The sequence below is a fragment of the Lemur catta genome, chromosome 5, assembly GCF_020740605.2.
Source record: "Lemur catta isolate mLemCat1 chromosome 5, mLemCat1.pri, whole genome shotgun sequence".
Classification (NCBI taxonomy): Eukaryota; Metazoa; Chordata; class Mammalia; order Primates; family Lemuridae; genus Lemur; species Lemur catta.
The window spans coordinates 67,335,258-67,358,806 of NC_059132.1; the positions used below are offsets into that span (position 1 = coordinate 67,335,258).

At 33.3% G+C, this 23,549-nt stretch overlaps 1 protein-coding gene across 3 annotated transcripts in view; it reads left to right on the top strand.

The window, feature by feature from the left end:
- Positions 1-23,549, top strand: part of FSTL5 (follistatin like 5) — a 633,702-nt gene that overhangs the window by 332,632 nt on the left and 277,521 nt on the right. For all 3 annotated transcript variants that reach the window (XM_045552739.1, XM_045552740.1, XM_045552741.1), the window contains exon 6: positions 4,187-4,307. In XM_045552739.1, coding sequence (XP_045408695.1) covers positions 4,187-4,307 — 121 coding nt within the window. The remainder of the gene's footprint in view (positions 1-4,186; positions 4,308-23,549) is intronic.

Sequence of the window (23,549 nt, forward strand, 5' to 3'; positions counted from 1 at the left end):
CAATGAACACTATTTGGGTGATGGACACACTAAAAGCCTCAACTTAAGCATTGTTAAAAGTATCCATTTAACAAAAACATTTGTACCCCCTTAATATTTTGAAATAACAAAAGAAAAAAATCAATAACACGTCTTTTATCCATTTTATGAAAGTCAGCATAATAGTCCTTGGATTTCCAAATCATCCCATATCACCAGAAATCTAACACACAGACTTCTCTAAAACAGGGAGACAATACCTCTACACCCATTCCTGGCACATTCTATTTCTCTTCCCAGTTTATCTATCTTTTTATCACTATCATCATCTGACATAATATGTTTTTTACATATATGTTTCTTTGCTTTCCCTTCACTAGAATATAGATTCTACATAGGAGTGATTTTTGTCCATCTTATTGTCTGCTGTGTTTTCAGAGCCTAGGACAGGGCCTGACACATAGTAGGCAGTCAAACATGATTTGTTGACTGGATGATTGAATAAATGAGTGAAGGAGAATCATAAAGAGACTAGTATAGTGTACACAGAGCAGTTGTTTTTACTGTTTATTTTGGAACAAAAGAGAATACAGTACCTAAAGCATTGACTCATTCTTGAATTACTATAGTCCTTATGCATCTTTGACAGTTTCATTACATTGAATTTGAATATGTACCCCTTCTGGGATGCTGCGTGTCTTAATTCCCCTGATGCCATCCACTCTGGTAATACTTCTACCTTATCACACTGATCCTAACCTCTGTGGACCCTAAGATTCCTACAAGTTAAACTGTGATCCAGGAAAAAATATATATAAAAAATATTTCTTGTAGCCTTTAGGAGTTCACCCAAATATTGGTAAGTTTGGGAAATCTTCTTACTGTTTTACAAGAGATAACAAATGGAATTATGATTGGCCTCCTTGACTGAGGCATCATCATAGGATATTTAAATTATAATATGTTCTGTGAGTCTGTCCCTATCATGCATTGTGAATCCAGAAGTAACGTGCATTTTGAGAAGCCTAGAGTGAAAAGTTTTTGTAACCAATACCAGGTTCTAAATGAAAGAAGTTGAGGGAACTACCAGAGTCCTACAAGTTGGGATCCCCTGTGCCAAAGAGTGGTCAACATGTAGTGGAGGAGGAAGGCTACTTATATATTCTGTCTTACTTTCTTCTTGAAAGTAAAACACTCATCACTGTTAGGCTGTCATGTCTCTGGCTATCTAAAGCAATTTTTCCAGGCTGATTGAAAGGTCCTACAAACTCATCAAACTGTATACATTAAATAGGCTTCATTTTCTGTATATCAATTGTATCTCAATAAAGTTATTAAAAAGAAGAAAAAAAAGAAAAGTCATAGAAAAGTACCTCCTTCATTAGGAACACACCAAGAGTGTGTTAAAGCTTCCCATCTGGAAACCTAAAGGAAAGAAATGGTTACTAGAAATCATGTTTTACATGGTTATTTCATCAACCAAGAATAAGCAATATATGTATTTAAAAGATTGATAAATAAGAAAATGAATCACCCCTGTCCTGCCCATGCACATGTTCCACTATAGATGAGCAGGGCTTTTTAAAAACAAAGCTTACTAGCCAGGACAATGATTTGCTCTAGGACCCAATCATTAAAACAAGATGCCCAACTTAAGTTGTATAATCATGGTCTTATCAAGATCAAGCTAACCTTATGCAAGAGCCAGTGATCAGGAAAAAGGTAGAAGTCCATTCTCTTGGTCTAATAAATAAATTTAATTTGAGTAAATATTAGAATGGAAATAAATATGAGACAGAAAATGATGAAAACTTTTCCCCCAACTTTCTATTCTCTACTTACAGATAGAGAATAAAAGTCACTAAAATGCTGTCAAATAAAAGTCACTAAAGTATTATTAAAATGCCTGACCAAACTCTTGTGTCACTGCATCCTAAATATTACCACAACACTAACATTGCACATGTTTAGGAATCATATAGTGAGACAAGATCAAATGCTCTGTCCCCACTCCCAGCCCCGAGCAAAAGTCAAAAGTCATTTTCTGTGATCTAAACAATAACAGATGGAAAATGCCTGAGAGCTTTGTTGCTCTCTAAATAGAAAAGCAGTAGTATTTTGTTTTCCCATCAGGCTCATAGGAGAGATGGCTTCAGCATTAGTTTGGGTAATCCCTCCAGCTGGATTCTATAAAACTGTAGGACTTAATATTTGCCATTTATGATATCTATTTGTGGGGATCAGTTAAACCAGATAAGCTTTTTGCCTTTTTTTCTCCTCTAAGGTGACAAATGGCAGCTTAACCAATAAAATTTTAATACATATACATACATAAGGATAGAGAACCCACCTGCAGAAGTTCTGTTTAGCAGTGCACACGCTCACATTGCATCTCGCTGCTCAGGTGGCTGGAGAGGGCACTGGAGGCTCCAGCGACCCTCATGCTTAAGCCCATCTTAGAGCTATGTCCACAGCCCAGCCACACTCAGACATAATCAAACTTTCAACATAGCAGTGTTCCAAAAAGGGTTAAAAAGTAGTTCAATAGCCTCTGAGGGTCTTTAGAAACTAGCATTACCAGTCTGCCATTGATGTAGTCAAGTCTGACACATTCTGCTCTACCAAAAGTAATGAGAATCCATTGTGCATGTGCAATCATAATTGTTAGGTTTGTTCCAGGTGGGAATCTGAAAACTATGTATAGGACGCAATGTGGTTAATGGAAAACTTAGATAGTGATCATAAAGCCTGTGAAACAGGAGAGTCTGGAGGTTGTAAATCTAACTCTGACCACAGGCGGTTGCAGAACTGGTTCATGTTCAGATAAAAAAAAAAAAGCACTTCCATCCAAACGTCCTATAAAACTCACTGCTCTCCCCCTTTTCTCTTGTGGACGCTCTCTTTTGGCCTCCACCCATCTGCACCCAGATACTCAAAATGAACAGCATTTTGCTACACATGAGTCTTGGTGTGTCTCCCTCTGAGCTCTGGATGTAACAATAACATACACAAGCTGATGTCTGGAAGTCTGCAGGGAATTATCTGAAGAATAAACACATTATGTAAAAATTACTATTTTTAATGTTAAGTGATTACTTTTAAGTATATATTAACACCATATGTTAAGTAACACACCTGACTCTATGTATGTGTGTGAGTGTGTGTGTGTGTAAATCTTCACATTCATTTTCTAACTGAGATAAGGATAAATGATGTGCCTGAAATTATAGAGCTATTATGTGGCATTGGCAGGAGCTGAACCCAGAGCTGACTGACTTCATAGCCTGTGTGTGTGTGTTTTTGTTTTTATTATATTGGACTGCTTTTAAAACAAACAAATAAACAAACAAAATACTGTGATGCACAGCCCCAAGCAATATGAATTACTGTCTTTGTATGTGGGAGAGTATGAAAGACCACAGACACAGATATGCAGCTACCCACAATGAATAGGAATATCTGAGAAATCTTGGAGAGCTCTGTTATATGACAGGCAATAGTCAAAATCAGTAGAGTATAAAAAAACTGTACCCTCGGTCCGTAGGACTGAGTACAGAGTAGAAAAGCAGTTTGATATTATCTGCACCCACGCTTGGATAGATTTTCATCATCAATCGGTGCATTAATTCTATTTGGCTCCTGGAAACAGTCGTGTTTGCTTAATAGCTCTTTTGTGACCAAGAGAGTTCCTGCACAATCCCAAATGACTTAACTTCCAGCTGGGGAGGAGTTTAGGCAGAGGGCAAAAAAAATTCTCACTTCATTTTATATAAATAATATGAGGAAGAAAGTTGGAACAAACTGTTAACCATTTTTTATTGGGAAATAGCACTGTTTTATTTTGACATAGGTCACTGAGACACAGGAGGCAATTTTCAGTGGAGGCATTTCCTTGAGTCAGTATAAATGGAGCAAAGTAAATGAGTGAATATAAAATGTTCTTTTGATGTTTAGATTTGTCGGGTCCTAGTGTGGGACTTTTGTATTAGAATGTCTGGACTAAATTCTAAGGACCTATCTTAACTTTCTATCTTTGAAATGGTTAACAATAATTGTTCGGTAACTGAAAACCAGGATTTTTCACAAATTGCATTATTTGCTCTGCTGCAGATTTGAAATGATTTATTATGTGACTATTTCATATAATAAATTATACTATAGAAATTTTAAGACAAATATAAAAGTATGGCTATAATTTTCTTGTCAGGTGATAAAACAGGAAGAACTTGACAAGGATCTTTCTGATTGTACTTTGTATGATCTACTGAAATATGATGATTTTAATGCTGACAAGCACCTGGCTCTAGAAGAATTTTATAGAGCATTCCGTGAGTACACAATTCATTCTCAAGTTTCTCTTTGTTCTTTTTCCTGTTGCTTTACACAATATGGTATGTTTACATGATCTCAGAGAACAAGTTGTTTGCAAGAGAAGTGATATAATTGAGAGAATTTAAATTTTCGACGGTATTGAAACATATGTAAAAACATATGTAAAACATATGTAAAAGATTTAGTAGATCTAACGTGAACACTTGGAAATATTTGATAACCTTTTATATAATATCAAATATTTAATATTTGATATCATCAGTTCTTATTGATTCTAGTTTAAGATATTTATTTTGCATGCTGCTTCCAAGGTTATTTTAGAGTAGGAACAACACTTGACCAGTTGTCACCAAATATCTATTAAAAGCAATTTACACAATCACATTTTTTAAACTTCGTTGGGAAACCAAAGTGGATTAACAGATGGAGTATCCATATATTTGAGGAGCAATAATTAGCTTTAGAATGAAAGTTATGTTTATATTAAGGTACTTCGGACTAATTCATATATGTTCAATTTGCTAAATGTGTCTTAAATTTACTAAATGTGTTTTATAGAGTGTAGTTATAAAGATGACTTAGCTAACCAAAATTACCTGTCAGGTTATTCTTTAAAAATAATTCAAAGAGAAATAACTAATATACAAAACCAGAAAGCAAAGATTTAGAGGCTGTATGCAGAAGAAGGAGGAAAACATAATAAATTAACTAGTTGATATTTGAAAATAATCAAGCAAGTCAAAGTAAACAGGACTTAATTCAATTAAGCACCTGAAACAAAAATATAATTTATTTACTTATTTTTTTTTTTCAGAAAAGATAGGAAATAGGCTATGTACTTGGTGTAAGAAGATTTTCTTTTCTTTTTTTTTATTTATATCAGGATATTATAAGGGTACAAACGTTTTGGTTACATTTTATATCTTTGCCACCCAAGTGAGGTTTAGAGGCTTGCCCTTCCCCTCTACAATGCACACCTCTGTGGAAAAGAATTTGGAGATACCTCAAAGAGTTAAAAATAGAAATACCATTTGATCCAGCAATAGCACTATTAGGCATCTACCCAAAAGAGCAAAAGAAGATTTTCTTTTTGAATTATGCCTTGGCCATTTTGTCATTTATCAGCTGATATTGTAGACTTTACTTAAATATATTATTCTTCTTAAAAATCCATGTAAATAAAGATAATTTTCTTACCACATGATAATTTTTATTTAAATATTGTTATATTTTATGCAATATTTTATATAAGCAAAATAATATATGAGAAAAAGCTTCAGGTTATGAATTTTTAAAGCAACATATTAATATGTTCTTTGGATTTAATTAAATTGCATTTTCACTTTAAATTACAAGGCAGAACATAAGACAGGATGATCAGTGAACTGTTAACCCTTTAAAAGGGTGTTGTAAAGCTAGAATACTTTTTGGAAATAACCAAAATGAAGGAGTATTAATACTCTATTTTTACATGAAGCCACTGAATCACAGAGAAGTTAAGAAATAAGTGGCTGAGTTTATAATCAAACTTATATCAAGATAATTATGAACTCTATGTGTTTTCTACTAAGTTTTATTCTGATGTAAGCATTCTTTTATGTGCTTCAGGTGAGGGACAGAGAAGAGGTTACGGTTTATCAGGGAAAATTTATGTACACATAGTAATATATATTATATGTGTATATATCATATATATTGTATAATAGTATCATGGAAGATACATGTTATGGAAAGGCCTATGTAAAATACTAAGTAAGTTGAGAATGTGATCTCTAGTTTTGAAAACTGAGACCTTATAAAGGTGTTAGAAATTGAATTAGTCTTCAGGATGAGTGGATGTGAACTTTGGGAGATAAACAAATGGTAGTAGACAAAAAGAATAACGTAAATGAAAAGTCAGGTGCCTGACATAATCAGGGAATTTAGAAAAAACTAGGCCAACTACATTATCTGTTCCAGGTGTGAAATTCTGTGAAAATATATCAATTATTTTTATTTTACTATACTTATTTTATTAAGTAAACAGTCTAATTTCCTAATTCCTATCCTCATCTGACACCAGGAGAATATATGTATTTGACTAAATAAAAGTAGTTGAAATCTGAAGCAATAGCTGGAAACAACTTCAATGGTACGCAGTTTATCAAGCATCAACAAGAGTATTAAATGGGTACATTTGCACAGAACTTTCATTCAAAATATCACTATTGTTGGTGGTGCAATGGTGGAAGAAAAATAATAAAAATATGTGTGAATGAGTAATATGTAATTTTTATGACAGCTAGAAAAGACTGAATAATAATCCCTGACCCTATCAGTAAATAAGAATTTTTCCTAGAGTACTGCTGCTTGCACGTGTCATAAGCAAAAATAATTCTGTGTTTAGGATATAATTTAATGTTGCTAAAGAAGGCAAGGTAGATCAGTCCTGTTAAATAACACTTTGCAAGTCAGATATCTAAATCGTCAATGAAAGGGTTCAGCGAAGAAATAGCAAAACATGTTATCTATAGAGGAACTAGATTGCACTCGAAACTATTGAATATGTATAGTAGAAAATATATGTGATTTCATTAACTATTAGAAAGTAACATGTTAACAATTTCATGGAAATTATTTTTAGTAAATGAAATGAATTTAATGAATGTGGTAATGATTCTACCATTAGATCAAAGTTATGTATAACACAAAAGGTCTATGTTTTTCATATTTAGTCATAAAGAGATGTTAGGTAATGAAATCATTTGGCAATCAGCAATGATGAGTTTTTTTTTCTTTTTGGGTAATCACAAACTATCCCATAATAATGGTAAGATGATGTTCACATCATCCTTTAGAGAGATAATGTTTTTCTAAGTATTGCTGCAATTATAGGGAATATTTTAATATTCTTTGTGATCTAACCAAGCATTGTTCTGCAAAGTATGACATTTTTCAGTAAACTAGCTGTCAAACTGTATAATGACCCCTCAGAGATAACAAAACTGACTTATATGTATAGTATGTGCATTAGTGAGAAGATATTTATACTTTAACGTGAATTATAAACACATATTTATTTCTTTCTCTTCATCTGTATTAATACCTTATAACCAAATCCACTTGGGTTTTGTGAAGTTTAGTGACAGGCTTTGTATAAATGACATGATTTTATAAAGTTATAAAATACTGAGATATCATGAATAAAAAATATGTAACTATAATGGGAAAAGCAATCTATTCAAAAATCATGTATTAAGTACCTTTGTGTATAGAGTGTTGTGATAGTTAAAGCAACTTAAGAAGATAGGTTTCCTTTCCCATAGGAATATATAATCTCAGACAGTGATAAAAATGACAGATATAATAAGACTAAAAAGTAAGCATTTTTTTTTTAGATCCAGGATACATTCCCCTACATAATTTATTAAAAGAAGCTCAGAAAACTAGGAAAGCCCTAAGCAAATATCCAGAAAAACAGACTAAAGCCAGAGAAGTTAAGAGACCTATCATGATCGATCCATTAATTGTGTTCTGGTAGTTTCAAATGTAGACAGATTTCTTGAGTTCCAATTTATTATTCTTTCTGCTATGGCACAAAATTGAAGAGAATAAAGAGTAGTTTGCAAAGAGGAAAAAGTTAATGGTAAAAATTAACAGATCATCAAATGTTATTACACTATTACAATGTTATTACAGTAGTTATAAGTTTTTTATAAAATAGCTATTTTTCCTTTGTAAATAAGGAAAAATACTTTAATATTTTCTCATAAGCATTGAATGGTCAATTATTCTTAATTTTTCTAGAGAATTTTTGGCATTATTAAAAATCCTCTGATTTTTGCTAAGATATTTACAGTAAATCCTCAATGTGAACATCAAGTATTCCATAACATGCCTTATTTGATTTCACTAACAAACTTAGAAACCTATTAATGGGATCCAATAAATAGTAAGTTCAGTGACATATCTTGAACATTTAGAGGAAATACTAAATCCTCCAGTAAAGTGATGTACACCCTTCACCCTGGCATTTTGTTGTTATGATTAGTTTTAGTAAATTGTTTTCATCTTTCAGTGCAAAGGTTTCTTACAGGATTAAAATGAGCTACTAGTGTCATTATTTTATGCAAAGCAATAACGTTTTATTTTCTCCCAACTCAAGTTAAATCAAAATATAAAATTACATGTGATTTGCATGAAACACTATACTTCTGATTTAAATCTGTAGAGGGTAAGTGATTTTGCTGTCAGACAACATGACCACACACTGAATTGAGGCCTTTAAATTTAGAAGTGATATCAAATAAATATCTGTGTTTATTTATTGTTGCAATTAAACTCAATTGAGATGATGGAGTAATGTTATGTGCTTATTGATTTTAGGAATAAATTGCTTCATTTGGATTTCCTAGATAACAAAGAATGGTATAATTGACACCCCAGAAAAAGGATATTTGTTATTAAAATACTTTCTATGTACTTTATTTCCTGAGTTAAATCATGTATTGCTTTGACTGTAGTACTAAGCCTTAAAGTTACACGAAATGAGAAGCTTGGGTAATTCTGATAGATTCTTAAAGTCCTGTTAAACTGTTATAAGTTGCAGTTCCTCAAACCATATACATATACTTTAATATGTGTATGTATTTTAGTGTGTTCAAATTCTAATGCCACGCTTAAATAAATCCCTATTAACTTAAAATGATCTTTATATGTGGAAAGATCCAAAAGAAGATTATTTTTCTACTAGGCATAAAAATAATTAGCTTTTTGTAAGCATAATGCACCAGTTGTGAAGATTATATTGGCACTAATCGTATAATAGCTCTATTGTTCTTTCTTTAAAAGAGAAGGTAACAAGGATTCTAAAATTCTAAAATATTAAAAAAGGATCAGTTATTTAAAATCACCTAACTATTCATGATTATATTCAAAATGCCATCTCTCTATGTAAAACTGTTCTTAATGGAATATAGATTTGATACTTACATTACAAGGAAAAGAAAATTCATTTTTTCTAGGAAATCACAATTGCTACACTAAAATATTGCTTATTGGAACTTTCTAATAATTACAGCTATAAAAAATGAATATTGCATTAACATTCATAGATGTTAGATCATTAGTATATGAAAATGTTTGAGAAAAATAGCAGAGGTTAGTGAATAAAGTTGAGAATATTGCAGTAATATAAGTTAAAGGTGATAGGGCCAGAACCGGAGAAGCAATAGTAAAAATGCAGAGAGGTAGCTCTATTTGCAAAATAACTTATAAGCAGAAACATCTTGAATTGGTGGGTGATTAGATTTACATGGGAGCGAGAGGCTTGAGTCAAAGACAGTGCCTGAATTTCTAGCTTGCCTACTAACATGAATGGTGATACTGTCCATTAATGTGGGAAACACAGGAAACAACTTTGGGTAAAGGCATTGAATTAAATATTGAATTGGCATATTCAAAAAGAAACATCTGATAGGAGAATATTGTGGCCCAGAGCTCAAGAAGGAGACCTGTGCCAGAAATAAAGATATGGAGTAGACAGCTAGAAATTGAAGCTCTGTAGCAGGAGGTGAGGTTACCCAAAGTGAGTACATAGAGAGAAGCAAAAGAGTAGTAGTTGGGAACCATCTTAGTGGGCCGCTATAACAAACTACCACAGGCTGGGTGGCTTAAACCACAGAAATTTATTTCACACATTTCTTGAACCCGAGAAGTCCAAGATCAAGGTGCCGATCAATTCAAGGACTAGTGAGGGCAGGCTTCCTGAATTTAAACAAACCACTACATTCCCACTGCATTGTCATATGCTGGAGGCAGGGAAGGTGGGGGAGATAGGGGGAAGAGAGAGAGAGAGAGAGAGAAAGAGAGAGAGAGAGAGAGAGAATCCCTGGTCTCTATTTTTAAGGACATTAATCCTACTGGATTATGACCTACACTTATGACCTAATTTAACTTTACCTTCTTATAGGCCCTACCTCCAAATACAGTCATATCGAGGGATATAACTTCAATGCATGAAGTTTAGTGGGGGGGTACACAATTCAGTCCATAACAGAAATGAAAACTGAAAAGCACCAGACAGGTAGGGGGAAAACCAAAGCAAGGCATGATCATGACATTTTAATAAGGAAGAGTTGACCAACATTTTCCAAGGCTGACCAAGACAAGAAAGTAAGGTTTCTCAACCACTAGATTTGTCAATAAGGAAGTTCCTGGTTAACTTTGGTCATGACATTTTCAGTACAGATGTAGGGGTGGAAGCAAAAATGCTGGAGATTGGGAAGTTCGATATAAGAAAATTGAAAAAATGATGATGTTGAGCAAAGAAGCAGAACATTTAAGCATCCATCAAGTATGAATATATTTAGATAAAATCCAAAACAGCTAAAACTCATCTATGGTTTTAGAAGTTAAGATGTTGAGAGAGAGGAAGGGGAAAGGCAGGGAGAGGGGTCATCTGTGGTGCTGGTAATGGTCTATATTTTTTTGACCTGCATGGGGATTTCACGGGTGTCAATTTGACTGATTTATAACTTTATGTTAATTTACTGATTTATATATCATGATTTGCCACTTTTTTGTATCTCTATTAAAAAAAAAATGTTTACCAGGTCAACTGAATTAATCTCTGGTAGAGCTCATGAGTTATCTCTGAAAGATCAAAACATACAAACAAATGCAAAGCCATTGACGATTCTAAGCTCACCCTGATTTGGGAAACATTGTGTTTGATATTGATATAGCTAATATAAAATAACCATACAGACAGATCATTATCATATGAAACCTTGCAGCAAGTCAACCGGCTGACACATTTGGGAATAATTCTAATACATAAGTGGCTTGTAAAATTTATGACACATTTTTTTGTTTACATGGTTATAACATTTTGTGTTAGAGTTTACAGATATCCCCTGACTTTTTGGATAAATACTGCTCAGCACCACTTGCTTGCAGGTAGTTTCCACTTTGTGTTGCTTCACTCTTTGGATTCTCTAGAATTCCTAGGAATAGGATTGTCCAAAATGATTGCTGAGACCCAGACTACAGTCCTTTTGGTATTCCAGAAGGACAGTTTTATGCTCCTACACAAAATAAATTATTTATATATACCAACCACTAATAGAAGGAGAACAAGAGAGGCAATATCAATTTAAGCAGTAATTTAAAAAAAAAAAGTCTTAGATATTTTCCTATTTTAAAATGACTCGGTCCTCCATTTTGTCCTCTAATTCCCCACTGTTAAGATTCCTTAATCTATTATAGCTGTTGTGGCTTTAAGTTTCTTTTTTTACCTGTAGCCTCAGGCATTCTTCACACTCTGATGTCTCACTGGCAAATTTTGCTGGCCAACCTAATGATTTGTACTTCTAAACACAATTAGACATTTCAGTATCTCTTTTATTTCAGGTGAAACATTTATAGTATTTATTTCGTAAAGTATTGGCTTTTTCATACCAATATTAATAAAGTAAGGCCTTTCCTTACTGAAAGTGAAATTGAAATTTAAAAACCAATAAAATTGTAATTGACCAATCACTCGTATTTTTCACAGTGTACTATATATTTTGCCAGTCATAACTTAGTGCATCTAACCTAAAATTACTTCCCACTGATTGCAGCGTAATATTCTGGGGTAAGGTTTGCCTGAGGCTTATGTTTTCAGACTTTCCAATCATTTCTGTAAATCATTGTTACTCTGGCTTTAATTCTGTGCTCTTTATACCAATTTCTCAGGAACTCCTTGAATTCAGCCTGCATTATGCCCGTGTGTGGTTTTGAAACCCTATCTGGATGGTGTTTTCTTCATAATGGCCAGAATTTATAAGCCACTTAAGCCAGCTGCCCTGTGATTGTGTCCAGACTTCCCCAGCAGCTTCTGTTCCTTAGCTTTACTGTCCAGGTTGCCAGCTACACTGATGCCCAGACCTGATCCCTTTGGGCAGGACAGAGTTGCTGCAGCTTGGCACCAAAGCCTCACCGAATTATCATTTTTTTTTACATTAAAAATCTATTTTAGTAGTTTTGAAATATACAGCACATTGTTATTAACTGTGGTCACCATGCAGTACAATAGATCGCTAAAACTCATTTCTCCCGTCTAACTGAAACTTTGTACTTTTTGATCAATTTCTTCCCTTTCCTATCCCTTTCCCTGCCCCAGCTTCTGGTAACTACCTTTCTACTCTCTGTTTCTATGAGATCTACTTTTTCAGATTCCACATGTCAGTGAGATTATAGAATGTTTGTCTTAAATGCAAATTAACACCATCTTTTAATGGCTGCCATTGTTTGAAGGTACCATAATTTTAAAAACTGTAATGATTATATTCTACTATCATTCTCAAGCTATGGTTTTTCTCCTTAGAGAAACACTATCCATTTGAAACATAATGTAAGCAGCAAATGCTAGCTATCCTAATAATTTTTGATTTTATAGCAGTCACATTTAAAAAAACACAGTTGATTTTAATAACACTTTACTTATCCAAATATGTCCAAAATATTATTATCACACTATCAATATAAAAATTAAGTAAATATTTTCTATTCTTTTTTCCTTACAAAGTCTTTGAAATCTGGTATATATTTTACATTGTTACAGCCCAGCATATTTGGATATTCCAAATGTTCAATAGCCACATTTAGTTAATTACTGGCTACCATCTTGGACAATGTAGTGTTAGAGTGTCAAACAACAATAACAACAACAATCTATTTAAAATTCTGTTTCAATTATTTTAAATAAGAGGTTAAGTACAAATTACAGTTGTACCTAAATAACATGGTATGAACTTCATACTGATATTTACTTTTCAGCAATTTAGGAAACTATACAGTAAAGATGAATGTACTTTCCTTGAAGGGAATATATATAGACATATAATATATATATATATATATATATCTTCAACATAAATAGGATATTTATTTTAAAGAATTCAATAAAATGTATTTAATGCCACCATATATCCCTCAAATGCTGTCTTATCAGTCCTTATTTAAATTATATATCTCCTGCTCACTGTTAGCACATGTAAAAATAGTTTCTCTGATTTGTAAATAATCTCATTTTAGTAACTAATGACTAATTTGTTTCCTGTCCAAAAAAAAAGAAGAAGAAAATGACCAATCGTGTAAGTCTTCTCGTGTGAGTTGCCATTCAGTCTGAGATTAGTGTTACTACACTGAGTTATTTCAGTCCAACAATTAACAGTGAAACAACTTGTAGGGAGTTTGTACAACCTTATATAGCACATGGCTTAATGTTTTATGTTCAATTTTTTTAAGTATTACAGATAGCTCGAGAATATTGTTACCTCTGAGAATCCTAGGAAAATTAATATACTATATGGAACATAACCTGATAATTATGTAATCCTTAAAAATATTGAAATATTTAGTATTGCCTCAGGGTCATCACAATGAACAGAAATATTAAAACATGTACATATATGTGCATTTATGTTTACCAAGATATGTGCAAAATACCTTAACATGCTTCATTGTAACTCAGTGCATGATACTGGATTATAGTGCACAAAAGGAATTGTGGCAATTCCTTTTATAGATATTTCAAAATCATTAATAAATTTGTTTTGTACATTTTAAGAAGTGTAATAAATTAATACACATCCACCTTTATACTTTCATACAAGTAATTAATTTGATGGTTACTAGTTATTTATTTTATATATGTCTAAATCTTTTTTTAGCAATACTTAATTTCTTGATTATTTTACTCTTTTATTTGATATCAAAGTGGAATTTCTTAACAAAATTCTTCTGTACCATCTATCCCTTAATTTATGATCTACTGCTATCAATGTAGTGTTATTGGGTGAGTAAATTTTTAGCATAATCTACCATGGCTATCACTCTTAGTAAATTTTGAAATGATAATTTCCTATAATGTATGATAAAAAGTATATTTATGTTAAACTTCTAATGAACATTAGTTACATCTTTAGGTGACAAAAAATAGATTGAAGTTAAATAAAAATCTTAAAAATAGAAACAAGCCATCTATACTAAGTGCTCTTTAGCTGCCTGACTGAGGATTTTGTTAGGCACTGAGTGCTCTATATAATCTACAACGCACTCATGGCAAAATGTGTTCATCCTGATGGAAATCATTCAAGTATTGTAAACAGACCGTGGTTGTTGCTGACCATATGGGACTAAAGAAAAGTATCTATGATATTTAAAGCATTATAGAAGTTACAGATTACAAATCATATTGAGAGAATATGCCCATTCATAGGGACTACATAGAGGACATCACAAGATTAACCTCTTTCTTCTGAGTGTTGCTTAATTGACTTTTATGATAATAATACTTTATTGAATAAACAAGTAAATTAAACATTATAGTATATGATATATTATACTTTTGTATTCCAAAAGAACAAACATTTTTAAATGAAAATAAAAATTTTTATGTAAAATGGAAGGGAGGGGAAGAGACAGAGATAGAGAGAGAGGGAAAGAGAGGAAGAAGGGAGAAGTGAGGTGAAAACAGAGATTGAAGAGAGAAGAGAGAAAACTGAAGAAAAATAAATGAGGTATATCTTATGTAAGTATTTTATAGTTTAAAATGTATTAGCTGTGCAATGATACAATTATATAATTTTACACATTTAAAGTAATATTTGAAATCACAATTATTAATTTCCTGTTAGTATTATGCTTTTATTATATGACATTTTCAAGGTTAGTTACTATAAATATAAACATGGATAAGAAACAGTTTGTTTTCTTTTTTTTTTTTTTTTTTTTATTTATTTCAGCTCATCATGGGGATACATAAGTTTAGGTCATATACATTGTCCGTGTCCTGTCCATCCCCCCGAGTCAGAGTCCCAAGTGCGTCCGTTCTCATTCTCCAGACAGTGCGCCTGGTACTCATCATGTAGTCATACCTCCATCCCCTCCCCCCCCACCTCCCCGGGTCTGCACCTTCAAGCATGACCATTCCCCAGAGGGTGTGCAACGCACTCGTCATGTAGGCATACACCCATCCCCTCCCCCCACCCCCATCCCAGTCTGATATCCAATTGGTATCCTTCCCCGATGTACATTTAGGTGATGATCAGGGAAACCAGTTTTCTGGTGAGTACATGTGATGCTTGTTTTTCCATTCTTTGGATACTTCACTTAGTATAATGGGTTCCAGCTCTCTCCAGGAGAACCAAAGAGATGTCGTATCATCATTATTTCTTATAGCTGAGTAGTACTCCATGGTATACATATACCACAGTTTACTAATCCATTCGTGGATTGATGGGCACTTGGGTTGTTTCCACATCTTTGCGATTGTGAATTGTGCTGCTATAAACATTCGGGTACAGGTGTCTTTGTTAAAGAATGACTTTTGTTCTTCTGGGTATATGCCCAATAATGGGATTGCTGGATCAAATGGTAGGTCTACTTGAATCTGTTTAAGGTATCTCCATATTGCTTTCCATAGGGGTTGCACTAGTTTGCATTCCCACCAGCAGTGTATGAGTGTTCCTGTCTCTCCGCATCCACGCCAACATGTGTTGTTTTGGGATTTTTTGATAAAGGCCATTCTCACCGGAGTTAAGTGGTAGAAACAGTCACGAAAATAAACAGACAGCCTACAGAATGGGAAAAAATTTTTGCATACTACACATCAGATAAAAGACTGATAACAAGAATCTATTTAGAACTCAGGAAAATCAGCAAGAAAAAATCAAACAATCCTATCAAAAAATGGGCAAAGGACATGAATAGAAATTTTTCAAAAGAAGACATAAGAATGGCCAAAAAACGTATCAAAAAATGCTCAACATCCCTAATCATCAGGGAAATGCAAATCAAAACCACAATGAGATACCACGAAACAGTTTGTTTTCTAAGCTCTATGAAATTAAACACTGAAAGGCAATTATAAAAAATATGGCATGGGGCAATGAAAAAGGGTCACCCTCAGGGACTGATTCTGAGCAGAAATAACTTGAATTACTCCCTTTGTACAGGAGTTCTAAAGGACAAAAACACAGGAGGCCAGGCCCTTTTCTGAGAAGGAGAGCATATATCAGCAAAAACTCAAATGTGGGAAATTGCAAGCATTTGGGGGACTGAGGGAGATGGAAATGCAAAATGGAAAATAGTGAAAAGAGGGAGGTAGGGGCTAGGTCTTGACAGTTTATAAACACAATATTGAGAAACTGAAGTGATCTATGTGGTGATAACAAGACACTGGTAGTGATAACGGGATTGTCAGATTTAAATTGGAACAATTGTTTATGAAACTGAGTACAAGATAAGTTAGAAGTAAGATGTGAAGCAGAAAGAACCACAGATCAGTGAAATCAGTGGTATTTTGGAGTCAGTGATTAAATTTTTAAGAATTTAGTTGTCAAGTTGATGTCACATTGGTAACTTGAAATTGGATCATAGTAGAAATCCCTGGACTACAGATATTGTCAAATGCTACAAATTACCCACTACCCCCCCCACAGATACACACACACACACACACACACACACACACACACACACACACAAACACACATACAAAACACACCATCACCACAGCTCAGACAGCTGCTTTTTAAACATTCTCTAGAACACTACTGACTACAGGCTGCAGTCCTCTAGCTAATGAATTTTTGAGGGACTGAACAAGGGCAATTGGGTAAATAAGAAGGTGTCGATTTAAAGAAGATTTAGAAGAAAGACTCAACACACTTTTTGAAGGATAAGGCTTACAATTTCTAGAAAATGTTCTTAGAATATATTGATTTTTCAGTCCAAAACAAATCCAAAGTTAGTGTTAGTAATAATCTTATCAACAAGTTTGCTGTGACTTATGAAGGAAACATCTAAATAAAGTAATTGGTAACAATTTTTACTTTGTCAGACTTCAAATTAAAAAAAAAAACTTTTGTCTCCATAAATTTTATGTAACATTTTATTACAGTAGAAATAATTTATATATGTGATACAATAGATGCTTGGCAATGAAAAGAATTTCTGACAAATTGTTTGCAAAAATTTTGAGGTATCAAGTAAGAAAAATTTAACTGTTTAAAGGTTTTTAAGTTAAATTTTAACTTTTTTATTACTGATGAAAAATGTAGACTGAAATAATATCAAACTAAGTTACCTGAGACAACTAAAGATCTGAACAAGTGATTGTATTTAATAGTATATGTACAATTCACATTTCCATTGGCACAATTCATTTTATTGGAATCACCTTTTATAAGAAGTGTCTATGTTAACATTGCAAAAACTAAGTAGTACATAGGTGACCACTCAACATTTTTCTTTTTAATGATTACACCTTTTCTGGAATATATGAAGTGGTAACATTTTCTTCTGAGATCAAGAGTTTATCTTATCACTATAATGAGTGAGATTTTTTACTTAGGGGTTTGACACATTTCAAATACAAAGGGTATTATTTTTGTGAAGTCTCATTAAAAGTACAGATTCTTTTCCCAACCTTTGTAGACATTTTGACACTCAAGTAAAAACGTATAATTAAACATTTTGAACATCTTTTCACTATGTTTGAACAGGCAAAAGTGCTATATACACCACTGCCTATACATATTCACTGTTGTTAACACTGCATGTTATAAATTAAACAGCTTTATCTTCATATTATGTTAGGAAAATGTTTTTTATTAGCACTGTCTGTGTTCCTGGTGTTTATAATTTAAAATACAGCACAATATCGTATATAACTACATATGTGCAAAATAAATAGTGCCAGTGAAAGATTTTCATATGAAATTATACTGCCTCTTTAGTCTGTGTTTTCCAAGCTTTTGGGATATATGAATTTGTTTTTATTTTGACTTCAAACTTAACTCATGAAGTTATTACCTACCGAAATATTTTGAGACACTTTGATAATTTATGAAGTTAGTGGAATTTATCAATTTCAATTAAGATCATTTCTCAAAAGCCACACTACATGGTCACTTTTTTTGCCTTTTTTAGCAAAATATTTCATTTTTTTTCCTCCAGAAACTCTTCACTCTTGCTTCTGGGTCCAATAAATCAGAATAAATTGAATCTGAGATTTCCTATCCCTAAACTTATTTCATAATTTGTATTACATGGCCTTTTACCATTTTTTAATGCATGGACAACTACTCAAAAAATACTACTAGCTGAAAGCATTAAAATTCAATTCTATACTCTGTATCTGTCACCAGAGAAACAAAATAATCCTCACATTTTGAAGACAATATAGTTATAAAGTGGATTTGAACCAAAAGGGTTTTATGAATAATTTTATCAGTTTTTAAAAATTTTATTTTAACTGAGATATGACTTAAGGGTGTTGAAAACTGATCTATGGCAATTTGGTCATTAAGAGCCATTAGGTTCCTTTCAGTAGCAATCAGAGACCCCAGATAGTTAGAGGTATGTGAATTCCTTATATTGCACCCCAACAGAAACTGCATTTGCTGCCAGGTGGTATTATATGAATATTGGTATGTACAGTGGAATTTGGTGTAAGACTTGCTTTTATCATTTATCATGTGCTCATAAATGTACAGACATAAAATTAGGAACAGAGCATGATTTTGCCACTATTGTTCTAAGGCATTCTATAATAAGGTATAGAAAATACAACCCAACATTATAATGACTGGAGGAAGGTACAGATCATCTCAGCTTTGACTTTACCAGTTCATTGAACCCTGAAATCTATCTATAGGAGTTGAATGCGTAATTAAAGCATACTCAGAGATTTGTGATGCAAATATATTTTTAAGTTAATTGGGCAGGAGTCTCAGAGAGTGTTACTGTCCAAAAAATATCTTCACTGTGATGTGCTCATTCTTTATGCATCCCTGAACATATAATTTTAATACTTTGTAATGTGCACAAAGCAGCTATCAGTGAAAAAAAAAGGATGATTTATATTTAAAAAACCACCAAAATCTTGTATTTGTCATGTTCTTGAAATAGTGGTAGAATTTGCAACTGGCTGAGCATAACATATTAAATGGTTCTGAACCTGTCAGCAATCTAGCAAGTAAACTCACATATTGAATTATATTAGAAGAAAGAGTGGAAACATGTTTGATTCTAAAAGTTCTGCTACTGTATGTTTAAAACAGATTCCAGGTAAAACATCATCTCAAATGCAACTGCTTTGAGCCTCATTATACCCATCTATCAGCTTAAACATGATCTGTCAATATACAATTTTATAAGCAAAGTATATCAGTATTTTTTATTTGTAAGCATTTCTGAGGTCATGAAGAAAGAAGTTGCAAATTTGGTGGATTTAATATGTATCTGTAAGACTTAATATTGTCAAGATGCAATATAGTTCAAAGTGATCTACAAACTAAAAGCAATCCCTATCAATATTTGAACGGTACTTTTTGTAGCAATAGAAAAAAATCCATTTGAAAATTTTTATGGAATCTCAAGGAATCCTAAATAGCCAAAAACAATCTTGAAAAAAGAACAAAGATAGATGCTTTAATTTTCATTATTTCAAATCTTACTACAAAGTCACAGTAATCAGTACAGTATGATACTGGCATAAAGACATGCATATAGAGCAATGAAATAGAATAGAATAGAACAGAATAGAATAAAATGGAATGGAAATCCCAGAAATTTAAATGTTCACATACATGGTCTAATAATTTTAAACATGATGCCAAAGCCATTCAATGGAGAAAGAACAGTCTTTTCAACAATTCGTGTTGGGAAAACTGAATATCCCCATACAAAAAAAAAAAAAGGAAATGGACCCTTACCTTACACCATACACAAAAATCAATTCAAAATGTATCAGTGACCTAAAAGAAAGAGCTGAAACTATAAAACCCAGAAGAAAACATGGGAGGAAATCTTTATGATATTGGATTTGGCAATGATTTTTTGGATATGACAACAAAAGCACAGGCAACAAAAGAAAAATAGGTAAATTGGACTTCATCAAAATTAAAAACATTTATGCATCAAAGAACACTATCAACAGAGTGAAGAGACAACCAAGGGAGTGGTAGGAAATAATTGCAAATCATCTGTATGATAACATATTAATATTCAGAATATATAAAGAACTTCCACAACTCAACAACAAAAGCAAAACAACTCAACTAAAAAGTGGACAAAGAGCTTGAATAGACATTTCTGCAAAGAGGACATAGAAATGGCCAATAAATACATAAAAAGAATCTCAACATCATGAATCATGAGGGAAATGCAAATTGAAACCACAATGAAATACCACTTCACACTCATTAGAATGGCTATAATACTTAAATAAAAAAACCTCAGAAAATAGTAAATGTTGGTGACCGTGGAGTATCTGAACCCTGATGCACTGTGCAATGTAAAACAGCATAGCTACTATGGAAAATGATATGATGTTGCCTCAAAAAATTATTCATAGAATTAACCTATTATCCTGAAATTCTATTTCTAGGCATATACCCAAAAGAATAAAAGGAAGGGCCAGAAAGGTACTGTATACTCATGTTCATAGAAGCATTATTCACAATAGCCAAAAGATGGAAGCAATCCAAGTGTCAATCCATAGATGAATGGAGCAAGAAAATGTGTGTGTACAATGTGTATATTTACAGCAGAGATATATACAATGGGGCAGTCTTAAAAAGAAAAAAAACTCTGATTTCTGCTACAGTATGGGGGAACCTAAAAGACCTTACGCCAAACCATATAAAGCGAGTCACAGCAGGGCCAATATTGTATGATTCCACTTACATGAAGCATCTGGGATAGTCAAATTTATAGACACAGAAAGAAAAATAGTGGTTGTCAAGGGCTAGGGAAAGGGGAAACTAGGGAGTTTGCATTTAATGTGTAGAGAGTTTCAGTTGGGGAAGATGAAAAAGTTCTGGAGATGGGGGTAGTGGTGATGGTTGCACAACAATATTAATGTCCTTAATGCCACTGAAGTGTACACTTAAAAATTATTTAAATTGGGGCCAGGTGTGGTGGCTCATGTCTCTAATACCAGCACTTTGGGAGGCTGAGGTGGGAGGATCACTTGAACCCAGGAGTTGGAGGTTGCACTGAGCTATGATGACACCACTGCACTCGAGTCTGGGCAAAACAGAGTAAGACTCTGTTTCAAAAAATATATATATATTGAAATTGTAAATTTTACTTTATGTATATTTAATCACAATTTTAAATGATAAAAATATATGTGCAAATATTTTGCAAAATATATGTAATGAAAGGATTCACTTATTTATAATGCCAATAATTTTATTTACTGAGTAGAATGGAGAGCTTTATCCTATTGTTCTAGATGCCCAGGAAGCAATTAGTTATTCATTATGAGTCAATTTTGTTCTTTTTAGTTGATTAAAATCAATTAGTGCACTGCAAGAATTCCCCGCTGAATGGATAGAGATTAGTCATACATTCCAGATAAAGCTATCCAGTTGTCTGTGTCCACCCTCATCATTTATTCATTATCTCTAGTTACAAGAGAAAACTCTTACCTTTATTCCTTGTAATGATATTTCTTACATCTGTTCCCTACATCCCTTTCTTTCCCTGAATCTTCTAACACCTGAGTATAAAAATTATTCCTCTGCTGTAGCCTACTTTTGATCTCGCATATTATCATGACTACCTTGCATTAATAATTTTAAGGACGTCAAGGCTCCCCACCCCTTAAACAGCATGCATTCCTCCAACTTTCATCCTGTTTGTATTCTCTTCTCATCCAAACATTTGTGGTTTATATTCACTATTCTACTACTTACCTCACAACCTGATTCCCAACCCTCCACTCAGAGAAGCTGCTCTTAGTGTCAATATTAGCCTGCGTGTTACTAAACTCAGTGAAGTGCTTTTAGTCTTTGTTTTAATTAATGTCTCCTCACTACGTAAAGTTGCTCACTACTCCCTCCAACTTAAATTCTGGTTTTCCTTGGTTTTCTAGTCAGCATATTTCCTGGAAATCTGTTTATCTGGTCACTCCTCAATTTCCTTTATTGAGTTCCTTCAATCGTCACATTAAGGTTGATGTTCCTCAGAGTTCTGACCTATGACTTTTATCTTCTCATCCTACCCACCCTGCTTTGGCAGTTGCAGTCTATACAGTACAAAAATCTGATTGATACCTCCAGACTAGACCTCTCAATCCAACTACACCCCATCCTTGGCCATCTGGACACTGTTGCTTGGATTCTCTTCTGGCATTTCAATACCATTTGTTCAAACCTAAATTCACTGTTTTTCATGTGTTAAAGACTAATCCTATTTCTGTGTTTCTAACTCAGAGCATAAAATTACAATGTGCCCAATTGCTACAGCAATATTAAAATGAAAAAGAAAATTCTCCCCCTTGCTTTTGTTCCAGGAGGAATCAAATATATATCTTGAATTGTTCCCCTAAAAAATTAAAATTAGGTCCCCCTTTTTTTTATCCTCACTGTGAGTCTTCTAGAGCAGGCCACCATCATTTCTGGATAACACAGCAGCTCTCTATGTGACCCCCGCACCGTGCACTTACTACTGTCCTCTCTTAATCTAGTCCCTGTACTGGGCAGCAAGAATATTCTTTCTAAAATGCAGAGTTCATCCTGAAATCATTTCAATGCCCCTCAGTCTCCTCAAGATATCGAATACCCTCTCTTAACAAGTTTCTCTCTCTCAAATAGCTACTACTTTAGTCTAACAGTATTTATTTACTTATTTATTTTGTTTTGTTTTGTTTTTCACTCACAAACTACAAACTTGCCATACCAACTCTTAATTGAAAACACCACATTCCTTCTTGCTTTTTGAACTTTGTAACTGTTATTCACTCACCTTAAGTCATGACATTAACTTACACTTTCCTTAATATTCATTCTTTCTTCCAATCCTGCTTCCTTCCCAGCCCCTGCCTGTGTTTACTGGACTTGCCTATGTATTCCTATACAAGTTCATACTTCTTACCATTGTCTCACGTAATTTCTTGTATATTTTTCTGCATCCTCCATTAGATTAGAGAATTACTTAGGTCTAGGAAATTATCTATATTCACCTTCTGCTGCTGCCATAACAAATTACCACATTTAGTGGCTTAAAACAACATGAAGATTTTATCTTAGAGTACTGTAGGTCAGACATCTAACACAGGTCTTCCTGGGCAAAAATCAAGGTGCCAGTCCCTGGGCTGCATTCCTTCTGGAAGTCCTAGAGAAGGATTTGGTTCCTTGGTTTTTCAGCTTCAAGAGGCCACCCCAGAAGTACTTGGCTCATGGCTGCAGTCCTCT